The sequence below is a fragment of the Hyperolius riggenbachi genome, chromosome 12 (genome assembly GCF_040937935.1).
Source record: "Hyperolius riggenbachi isolate aHypRig1 chromosome 12, aHypRig1.pri, whole genome shotgun sequence".
Lineage (NCBI taxonomy): Eukaryota > Metazoa > Chordata > Amphibia > Anura > Hyperoliidae > Hyperolius > Hyperolius riggenbachi.
In genome coordinates, this window is record NC_090657.1 from 6116456 (window position 1) to 6128767 (window position 12312).

Here is a 12312-nt window from a genome sequence, read left to right on the forward strand (position 1 = left end):
TTGTCTTCACCACCCTGCAAAAGTTCCATGACTGGTAAAGATAACATTGTTTTACTACTGTACTGATGGAAATGTCTAAATATGTGTGGTTTAAAGGTTAGTGACAAACATACACAGAGCTCACAACTCAAAATGAATGAAAAGAGAGCACAGTTCTCATTCATTACCCAGAACTGCCTTTATTTTCATCAAGGCACAAATCCAATGTACTCCTAGGGAAGGTTACAGCAGAAACTACTCTGAAGAAAGCTTGCTGACCATCTGCAGGTCATGTGGGAAGTCACATGAGTAGCTGAGAAGCCACCGGAAACACAGAGGGCGGGAGAAAGACCTTTGCCTCAGGAACTGAAGCTGATGGCTTAGGGCTCTTTCACATTAGGGCAGACTTTCTGCGTTAACGCAAACGGAAGCCGTTTGCGTTAACCAAGGTAAGATGAAAGTCCATAGACTTTCATTTTACCTTTCACACTCGACGCTGCGTTTCGATGCGTTGCGGTTCCGACACACCCGGGCGCAGTTTTTCATCCAACGCACCCGCGAGCCGGCGGTTTCCGTCGGGTTTAATTACCAGCTACCGCCGCTGATTGCGTCGCACCGCAGATACCCGACGACACGCCGCAGGCAGACAACGCGTGCAGGAGAACGGCTCCTGTTCGCGTTGTCTGATGTGAAAGAGCCCTAAGTCTTTTTTAGAACTGACAACAAGCAGGCCTGGAGTTACCTCCCAGGAACATATAGGTACAGTGACTATACTGTATTTTTCTGGGCCCAACCTGGGAGGGGGGAGGGGTCACATGACGTGATGTCATGGCCACGCTGTGAAAAATGAGCGTGGCCATGACATCATGTGGGTGGAGCTAACTGTAATGTAACGTGTAACAGTAAGGCAGCGAGCCAGAGTTTCCTCCCATAACAGTTAGTAAGGTGGCACTAATGACACAATTTGCCGAATGACCGCTTGGGACCTCTTAAGGGAAAAAAATCTCCTAACCAATACAATCAGATTAATAAAAATCGATCCGTTTTTCGGTTCGATCCCGCCAATCTGATCAGATTGGTTAGGAGATTTTTGCCCATTAGTGGTTCCTAACGATCATTTCCGATTATTCATATGAAGAATCATTTGTCGTTGACTCAGGAAATTGTATCATTAGTGGCCACCACTGGTAATTAGACAACATTCCCCACAACACATAAAGCATCTGCCATGATGTAGTGAAAGAAAAGATTCCCATCATGGATGTGCAGACGATAAATCTGCAGAAACTGCCAACTATGACCATCAAGTAATACATGGAGCGACTGTTACCTCCGGCACATGAAATGCAAGTATCGTTACCCCCTACACATGAAATGCAAGAACCATTACCTCCAAAACATGAAATGCAAGAACCACTACCTCCGACATATGAAATGCAAGTATCATTATCCCATACACATGAAATGCAAGAACCATTACCTCCGACACATGATATGCAAGAACCATTACCTCCGACACATGATATGCAAGAACCATTACCTCCGACACATGATATGCAAGAACCATTACCTCCAACACATGATATGCAAGTATCATTACCCCTACACATGAAATGCAAGAACCATTACCTCTGACACATGAAATGCAAGAAACATTACCTCCAAAACATGAAATGCAAGAACCATTACCTCCGACACATGATATGCAACAACTGCTACTTCCAACAAATGAAATGCAGCAAACGATTCCCCCAACACATGCCATTAATGAGGCAAAAGTTACTTCCAACACATGAAATGCAGCAAATGGGAAATGAGGCAAACATTACCTCCCACACATGTTAAAATGCAGTCAACATTACGCCCACACATGAAATACAGCACACGTGTGAAATGCACATACATATATGAAATGTAGCAAATGTTACCTCAGACATAGATGCATTAAATGTTCCCACTCACTGGGTGCTGGTGGTATGGAGCTGCTAAGGGAGGGAGACACTGGGTGCCACTGAGAGGGTGACACTGAGTGGAAGGAGGGGGGCACTGAGCAGGGAGGAGGGTAACACTGGGTGGGAAGGAGGGTGACACTAGGAGGGGAGGAGGATGACACTGACTGGGTGGGAAGGAGGATGACACTGACTGGGTAGGAGGGTGACAGTGACTGGGTGGGGAGGAGGGTGACAGTGACAATCACAGTCCAGTTTCAAAATTATATTTTAGCTTTGAAGTAGTACAGTAGTGTCAAACTTTTTTCATTATTGCCCTCTGTGTCTCCATCCCTGGATCTGCAATCTGGGGTTTAATGATCGCAATGAAATTTCAGTATTCTGTAGATAGTCTGTATATGTATCTTGATCGTATTGTTTTTGTATACTACCCCCCTCGTTGTAAGGGTTAATGATTAGGTGATCCCCTGAGAGTTGAGTGCCCGCCCCTGAGACTAGGTACTTAAGTGGGTGGGAGTAAGGAAGGGGTGGGTCTGACTGTCCTGAAGAGGCGGGATCACACGAAACAGCTGTTGACACAGACTTTTTTCTACCTGTTGTAATTTACCTTTTTACTGCGCTTGAATAAAGAATTTTCTACTTTGGAGTTCTGGAACTTGCGTCTCTTTTGTTGCAAACTATCTGCACAAAGTTAGTATGTTTCCCCCGCATTTGCATGCGTTTCCTCTGGGCATGTGGATTTCCTCTCATGTGGGAAAAACTTACTGATAAGTTAACCACTTAATGACAACCAGACTTATAAAAACATCCTGCTAGAGCCTCTTAACTGCTCCAGGACATTTTTCAATAAATCAAACAGCCCTGTTCCCGCGCGTGCACGTGTGTTCCCATGCGTGTGCACGTGTGTTCCCATGCGCGTGCACGTGTGTTCCCATGCGCGTTCACGTGTGTTCCCATGCGCGTGCACGTGTGTTCCCATGCGTGTGCACGTGTGTTCCCATGCGCGTGCACGTGAGATTAGTGAGAAAAACAAAACACCATAGAAAAAATACACCTTTATTTACAAATACTATATTGTCACCATACTTTGTACTAGGGACATAATTAAAATCTTGTGATAACCAGGACAAATAGGCAGATAACATGTGTGGGTTTTATGCAGAGTAGCCGTTTTTATATTAAATCTATAGGGGATGAAATTGGAGAAATAGTGTATTTTTTCTTTTTTTCCTTGTTTTCCCTTTAAAATGCATAGAAAATAAAGTGATTACTGAAAACAAATATCAACCCAAAAAAAGCCTAATTGGTGTTGGAAAAAACAAGATATAGATCATTTCATTGTGATTAGTAGTGATTAAGCTATTGACAAATGAAAGGGATGAGCACTGAAAGGTGAAAATCGCTCTTGTCCGGTAGGGTAAAAAACGCCTTTGGGGTGAAGTGGTTAACTTGATTTTCTCACAAAACTGGCCTTGACTATGGAAGAGAAATCAGACCACAACTATGGTAGGACAGTTCTCAAAGTCTAATTGCACTAATGAGTGCCCTTCAGCCATGTTTATACTATTCCTCAGTCACTTCCAGTAGCAGCAGTCATTTCCTTACCTTGCAGACTGCAGTTTGTAGAATGGCATCAAACCCACCCTCGGGTGCATCCAGATTGCCAGATATCTTCTCCTGCATCAGCTTATCTCGGAATTCATTGATGTTATTAGTGAGGCGAATGACATTCCTGAAGGAGAAAGGAGGTGTGCTGTCTGGCCATGGCTGCTTCAGCCTGGAGAAAGGATCAGAGAACAGATTCCATTTTTATTATAGTATCAACATTTTAAAGCAGTAGGATCAGCCATACTATGCCAGGGAAAAACACATATATAAGTAGATAAATGCGTGATCTACTTACATAACACATGTATTGTACTGTCCACGTTGTGATTTCAGTGAATGTTATATAGTAAATGATGAGAATTCTGTTCCTGGTGGGAACCATGTCTCCTCAACCTGGCTTGTAAACACAAGTGAGCAGAGGATCATGTTTTAAATAGGCAGCTAGGCAGGGAAATAAATGGAAGAGGAGGAATATATTATAGATAAAAAGAACCCCCAGCATGCAACTGTTTGGCACTGACTACTAAAGGGCCAGTGCTCCTTAAAGGACTTCCGAGGCCAAAAATCAAAATTTTGATGAGTACCTGTCTCTTTTTCAAATCCATGGGCAAGTTCCTCCTCTCCCTCCGCTCTGTTCCGCACAAATGTATTCTTTTCACTGCCCCCAGGTCGGGGCCCGACCCCACTGCACGGGTCGGCTCGTACTCCACTCGCAAGATGGCCGCCGATCAGAGCCGTTGCTGCGCAGTACATATGAAGGCAAGTGCGGCTGCGCAGCTCTCCTCTCGCAAGATGGCCGCCGATCAGAGCCGCGGCTGCGCAGTACATGTGGAGGCAAGTGCGGCTGCGCAGCTCTCCGCCCCCCGTCCAGCTGCGGAGAGCTGCGCAGCCGCACTTGCCTCCACATGTACTGCGCAGCCGCAGCTCTGATCGGCGGCCATCTTGCGAGAGGAGAGCTGCGCAGCTGCACTTGCCTTCATATGTACTGCGCAGCAACGGCTCTGATCGGCGGCCATCTTGCGAGTGGAGTACGAGCCGACCCGTGCAGTGGGGTCGGGCCCCGACCTGGGGGCAGTGAAAAGAATACATTTGCGCGGAACAGAGTGGAGGGAGAGGAGGAACTTGCCCATGGATTTGAAAAAGAGACAGGTACTCATCAAAATTTTGATTTTTGGCCTCGGAAGTCCTTTAAGTATGTGATAACTCCAAATCATAACAGCAGAAAATGTTTTGCAAGTTTTGAATGCAGAATTAGCATCTTTATCACTTAATACACTCAGACCAGTTGCTGTTGAAATGTGATTTTTATGGTGACAATCCCGCTTTAAAGTGACACTGAAGCAAAAAAAAAAAAAAGAACATCTTCTGAGATAATGCATTGTGTGTGTAGTACAGATAATTAATGGAACATTAGTAGCACAGAAAAGAGTCTCATATTTTTTTATTTTCAGTTATACAGCTTTTTGCATCATTCTGTTATAATTGCAATTACAAAGAACACTGTGGGCCATATGCAATTCACTTTTTCACCTGAGGTTTCTCCAAGGTGATATTTTCTCGTTTTGTAAATAATATGCCTTTTTCATTTCCAGCAAGCAAACAAATACTCAAAACAGTTTTGATAGTACTTTTCACCTACTTTTTGTTACTTTTTGCATTGCAAAGTACTAAAATGTTATTATAAATCGAAGATAAAGAATTATCTCCGAGGAGAAAACTCAGGAAAAAAAAGTGAATTGCACATGGCCCTGTATTTTAAACTATGAAACAGAGCAGAGCTAATGACCCTTTGAACTCCCCTGCTGTAAAACCATATCTGAAGCTGTTTTTCGCTGTTTCTTTGATGTACAAGTGCTTCAGAGAATAGGACCGTCTCTGACCCAACTGGGTCAGAGAGCTCAGAGTAGCTCTTTTGCATCGATAACAACTAAAGTTTTTTTGTACCTCTTCCTGTACTGGAAACAATGTGAGATGTTTTCCTTTGATACTAATGTTACATTTCTTAGCTGTACTACACATACAATGAATTATATCATAAGTTTATTTTCACTTCAGCTTCCCACTTCTCTGCCACAGGTTTTTTCCCCTTCAAAAGCTCTTCCCATTCATTCGGTAATAACTTTATCACTAATTATCACACTGAAATGATCTATACATTATTTTTGTGGGAAAAAACTAGGCTTTCTTTGGGCAGTACTTTATGCTAAGAATTATATTATTTTATATGCATTTGACAGGGAAGAAGAAGAAAAAAATGAAAAAAATCACCATTTCTCAGCTTTCAGCCATTGTAGTTTAAAAATAAAATGTGCTATTGTAGATAAAACAGACACATTTTATTTGCCCATTTGCCCCGGTTATTACAATGTTTAGTACAAAGTATGGTGATAATATTTTATTTTGGGTTGGGGTGAAGGAGTTTCAAAGATAATGAAAATGTATTTAAAGGGATACTGTATGGGGGTCGGGGGAAAATGAGTTGAACTTACCCGGGGCTTCTAATGGTCCCCCACAGACATCCTGTGTCTGCGCAGCCGCTCACGGATGCTCCGGCCCCGCCTCCGGTTCACTTCTGGAATTTCTGACTTTAAAGTCAGAAAACCACTGCGCCTGCGTTGCCGTGTCCTCGATCCCACTGATGTCATCAAGAGCTCACAGCGCAGGCCCAGTATGGTTTGTGTCTGCGCAGTACACTCCTGGTGACATCAGCGGGAGCGAGGACACGGCAACGCAGGCGCAGTGGTTTTCTGACTTTAAAGTCAGAAATTCCAGAAGTGAACCGGAGGCGGGGCCGGAGCATTGGGGAGTGGCTGCGCCAACACAGGATGTCTGCGGGGGACCATTAGAAGCCCCGGGTAAGTTCAGCTCATTTTCCCCCGACCCCCCCTACAGTATCCCTTTAATGTTCCTTTGGTAAGTGAATAATGGTGTATTTGGAAGTAGTATTACTTTTTGGCCACACGATGGTGCTATACATTTTCTAAAAATAGAAAACAGAACCAAATATTTACAGGTGTTTATAGGTGTTTGTAAACAAGGACGTAGAAAAGCGTGGCAGAAGTTGCTAAGTGGTTAAAAAAGGGGAAAAAACAATACAATTGCATAACTTGCATAAAATCTTTGAATTATGTTAGTATTGTTTAACCCTAAATGATGATAATAAAAAGCAAGGTTGTATATTGATGAATGACGTGATTTTCAATTGTTTTTGATTTGATACCACTTAAACTCCCAGAGACCTGACCAATTCACCCAAAAATCAGAGGTCAGACCAGAGGTATGAAATCCGGCAAAATTGGATATGCTAAGAAATGTCTATTAGATGTCAGAGGTTTACAACTCTTATTGGAGTCCTATCAGGTGACAGCACAGCCTGGATATTCATAGCTACAGACATCAGACTACAGTCTGCTTACTTACTGACCTTTCACTGAACCTCACTATGGTGTAATGTGACCCACTCATGGGTTGCAAACCCTTTTCGACTCTAGAAAACTAGTGTACAATTTTTAGCCCATGCAATGCTCTGATGAGGAACAATCAGTCCGAAACAGCCGTCTGCATGTGTTGTTAGTATGGTTCTGTCAAATGAATAGAGTAGGCTGTAGGCACACTTTGCAAGCCAGCAGATCTGGATGTGTGTCCACCATTTAAGGACATAAAGGCGGAGCTTTACATATTCAGCATGGATGCAGCTTAGGAGATGTTTCTTGCTCATGTAATGTTTGCAATTGCAAATACCTTCTGTCTGTTTTAAGAAGGAAAATGCATATTTAAAATATAAAATGTGCATATATATTGAGTGGCTGGATGGTGTAATGAGTGTCTGGATGGTGTAATGGTTAAGGGCTCTGCCTCTGACACAGGAGACCAGGGTTCAAATCTTGGCTCTGCCTGTTCAGTAAGCCAGCTCCTATTCAGCAGGAGACCTTAGGCAAGTCTCCCTAACACTGCTACTGCCTATAGAGCGCGGCCTAGTGGCTGCTGCTCTGGCGCTTTGAGTCCGCCAGGAGAAAAGCGCAATATAAATGTTATCTGTCTTTGTCATATATATATATATATATGTATATGTACACACATATATATATATATATATATATATATATATATATATATATATATATAATAAGTTTGTGGTCACCATTACCCTATTTAACTGAAATAGAAAAATGCAATCTAGAACACAGAGTGCACACAGAAAAGTAACAATAAAATCGACTTGTGCGTTGCTGGAGTTTTTGATAAGTCATCAGAAACCTCTAACAGTTCATAGGAATATTATTATTCACTGTGAGTTGAGTGGAATGCCCCGGCTGTAGCAGCTCGTAGTTACTTTTTGTAAGTAGTTGATTTTTGTGAGTAGCACAGATAAAAATCTAACAGCAGAAGATTTTTTTCTTAGCCGTTTCACATTTATTATTATAAGTTCTATAATATCAGTACAGAAGTAACGATAACTCAGTCAATTTGATCCTTGAGAGGCTTCATTCCTCTTCATCTGAGGCCTACATTCCATTACCGCATCAGACTTTCTGCAGCAAGTTGTCAAACCATTAGGAATGTCACATCCAGGATTCATTTACAGTGACACTTAAAGAGACTCCGTAACAAAAATTGCATCCTGTTTTTTATCATCCTACAAGTTCCAAAAGCTATTCTAATGTGTTCTGGCTTACTGCATCACTTTGTACTATCACAGTCTCTGTAATAAATCAACTTATCTCTCTCTTGTCAGACTTGTCAGCCTGTGTCTGGAAGGCTGCCAAGTTCTTCAGTGTTGTGGTTCTGCTATGAACTCCCTCTTCCAGGCCCCTCTATGCACACTGCCTGTGTGTTATTTAGATTAGAGCAGCTTCTCTCTTATCTTTTACAAGCTGGATAAATCCTCCTCTGAGCTGGCTGGGCTTTCACATACTGAAGAATTACAGACAAGGGCAAAGCTGTTTGCAGGAAGAAAAGAGCAGCCTGAACCTTCAGTGCATGAGAGATGCAGGGGGAAAGAAACACACAAATGATCTCTTGAGATTCAAAAGGAATGCTGTACACAGCCTGCTTGTGTATGGATGTATTTTCTATGTGTGGATATACTGTACATCAACCTACTTCCTGTTTTGGTGGCCATTTTGTTTGTTTATAAACAAACTTTTTAAAACTGTTTTTAACCACTTTTAATGCGGCGGGGAGCGGCAAAATTGTGACAGAGGGTAATAGGAGATGTCCCCTAACGCACTGGTATGTTTACTTTTGTGCGATTTTAACAATACAGATTCTCTTTAAGCAAAAAAAAATAAAATAAACTTATGCTATAATGAAGTGTATGTGTAGTACAGATAATGAATAGAACATCAGTAGCACAGAAAAGAGTCTCATATTTTCATTTTCAGAGATATAGCTTTTTTATATAACTGCATCATTCTGTCATATTTGCAATTTGCAAACCATACTCTGAATTTTAAACTATGAAACACAGTAGAGTGAATGACGCTTTTAACTCCCCTGCAGTAAAATCGTATCTGAAGTGGTTTGTCACTGTTTCTTTGATGTATAAGTGCTTCAGAAAATAGCACTGTAACCAAATCAAGTTGGCTCGGAGAGCTCAGAGAAGCTCTTTTGCATAGATAACAACTGAAAATTTTTTACCTCTTCCTGTACTGGAAACAATATGAGACTCATTCCTTTGCTACTAATGATCTATTTCTTAGCTGTACTACACATACAATTCATCATACGTTTTTTGCTTCAGTGTCACGTTAAAGTGGATCTGAGATAAACTTTTACTCATTGCATAATTGTGTTCCTTTCATATAGATTATAGGGCATTCCTGAGGCCAAATACATTTTTGTTTTTGTTTTAATACTCTAATTCCCTATAAACTAAACAAGCCTCGCCCACAGCTTTTCAGAGAGCCTTGACATTTTCAGACAGTAGCAAGGGATTATTAGAGCTCAGTCTGGGCAGGAGGAGGGGGAGGTGTTACTAGCCAGAGATTTCAAAGGCAGAGGGGAGGAGGGAGGAGGAGGGGGAATTAGGTTTTCACAGGCTGAGGGCTGGAGATGCAGATCAGCTTGCCTGTGTGTAATATGACAAACAACATGGCTGCTGCATTGTATCACAGGAAGAAATAATCATAAACTGTTGAAGCTGTTGGCAGCTAGATATGCTGTGTAAACTATCTAAACTTTAGATAAGATATATAGACAAGTTACTTGTTATAGTTAGTTTTTCATCTCGGATCCACTTTAAGACAGAAGAGCCCATATGCAATTTACTTTTTAACCTGAGTTTTCTCATACACTGTCATAAAATGCTATTTAAACCACCAGCAAGCAAGAAAATACTCAAAATAATTTTTATAGTACCGCTCAGTGTCGGACTGGGAGGTGGAAAAGCTGAGGAAATCCACCTGCTGGCCAAGCAGCAGAAACGCTGTATTATCAATCCCAATAGAAACCTGCAGCAAGTCTTCACTGTGAGAAGCAACACCTGATTACGGCTGCTTGGCCAGCAGGTGGATTTCCTCAGCTTTTCCAGCTCACAGTCTGAAACTGGTACCGCTTCACCAACTTTTTGGTACTTTTTCAGTTGTAAAATGCTGAAAATATAATTTACAGAGAAGATTAAATTTGTCTCCCAAGAGATAACTCAGGTGAAAAAAATGTTTCTTGCATATGGGCCAAAGACAGTAAATAATCTCTGACCAGTTACATGATTGTAAAGGCACAGTGAACTTACTTTTCTTTTCTCATATCCGTCTGAGGTACAGTTACTTTATCTACAAATTTACCAAAGCCAATTGTGTAGTTGGTGGACATTTTCGAAATCACATTAGCTGTGGAAGATACATGGGGTACAGATTAAAATAAGGAATGTTTATTTACATTTTTAATAAAGTTTAAAACTTAAAAAAAAAACCTAAAAAATGACACCAGAGACACATTAAGGTAGAACATAACCCAACACCTTTTCTCTACGTTTTAACGCAGCAAAGGTTTGTTCACACCTTGGAGAATTGTCACCCGAAACGATAATTAGGGATTGTTTTTGGTGGAATTTTCAGCACAAGTGCAGCAGAGACAGACTGCTGTAAAAACCAGACTCTAGTCCAATGTTTCTTAAAGCGGACCCAAACCAAACATTTTTTTAAATTCAAAATATTTAGTTGCACCACTCTGACACATACAAAGATAAATAAACCCTCCTTCAAGCCTATGAGCATTTCAGTGCATGCTTTTCACCCTTCTCTTCTCATAACTAGGGTTATACAGGTGGCAGCCATTACTACTGAGCTTAGTAGGAGGTTTTAGATCACGGGTGTGTTTGTCATCAGCTACCCTCCCTCACAGGGGTGTGGTCTATGTGAAATCTCACACAAGCTGAGATCACCTCCTCTGTGATATCATCAGTAGCAGCCTGTGTTTTGTTTTTTATCTCCTCCACCAGTTTGCCGGATTCTGTCCCAGCAATATGAAAGGAAGGGAGGGGTTCCTCCAATAAATGTAAAATATTTTATATTTGTCATCATGTACTAGCTGAAAAAAGGCTGCTATTTATTATAAGTTAGAAAATAGATTTTATTTCTGAAATCTTGTATTTTTAATTTGGGTCCACTTTAAGCCTGTCCTCCTGAGTCATCCAACGGTGCATGTTTAGCAGGCAGCCTCCCCTATACACAGGTGGGGTAATTAGTGTCTCAGTTAGGTGGATTCCCATGTAGATGAGACACTGATGACGCCACCTGTGCCTAGGGGAGGTTGCCTGCTAAACATGCACCATTGGGAAGTCACAAGGACAGGTTTGAGGAACACTGGTCTAGTCTAAAAAGAGATTGCTGACGTGCTGCACTACAATAATTCATAAATAACAGCTTGTCATTAATATTTGCTTGAATTTGAAAGAAATCAATCATTATAATACAAAGATTAAATAGAAAAAAGCCACTCTGTATTATGACATAGTCCACCCTCAATATGGTGATCCACCCGTTCAGATGACCTCCATTATAGAATCAGAATTTATTTCGCCAAGCACGGTTGGACCGTGCCCGGGATTGTGACCTCTTTATAGCAGTTCCCCAACTATGGTGGTCCCCCTTATTAGTATACCCATTATAGTGTCTCTATTATTGTGCCCCTGTTATGGAAGTTTCACCTTTGGTGGTGCGTGCCCCCTTAGAGTACCCCCACTTTCTTGACACCCCATTAATGTGCAAAATTTCTGAAACTTGATTTTGCAAAATAATTGGCTTATTTTTATTCCATGGTTTGAACTCACATTGGTCCTAAATCATAGCTAGGATTAAGGGCCAGTATGAGTCGGAAACATGTCAGGCTCAGCTACCTGGCTGTGTGGTTTTAAGATGATGCAATAAAGGTGGATTTATACTTTGGACATTGTGCGGAACGTCCTCCTTACGTCAATGCTGTTGGGTTTGACTGGCCTGCTTCCTGCACTGTCCTTGCAGCGAGGGTTGAGCGGAATTCACAAACTATGGCGCCCTTATTTCTATGTAGCAGCACTGCCCCCTTCCTGCAGAGTTCGGCATAGAGCATGTCAGGGGCATGACTTTTCTTTACTTACATGGATGTCTCCTCCTCATCTCAGCAGCACTACGATCATGTGAGCGGCACAACAGGTAGCTATTCTGTAACACTCACTCCAGCGCGCTCCATGGCAGACTCTGCACACTACGCACAAGCAGCACAAACGTTTGCCTCGTGCCGCATGGCCGAAATCTCCAGTTTAACCCTTTGCAATCTGCAAAATTAATCAACCTCA

The 12312-nt window shown here is 41.8% G+C and overlaps 1 protein-coding gene across 3 annotated transcripts in view; it reads right to left on the reverse strand.

The window, feature by feature from the left end:
• Positions 1 to 12312, reverse strand: part of ITGB4 (integrin subunit beta 4) — a 147141-nt gene that overhangs the window by 89322 nt on the left and 45507 nt on the right. For all 3 annotated transcript variants that reach the window (XM_068263278.1, XM_068263276.1, XM_068263277.1), the window contains exons 6-7: positions 10270 to 10366; positions 3534 to 3705 (exon numbers count right to left, since the gene is read on the reverse strand). In XM_068263278.1, coding sequence (XP_068119379.1) covers positions 3534 to 3705; positions 10270 to 10366 — 269 coding nt within the window. The remainder of the gene's footprint in view (positions 1 to 3533; positions 3706 to 10269; positions 10367 to 12312) is intronic.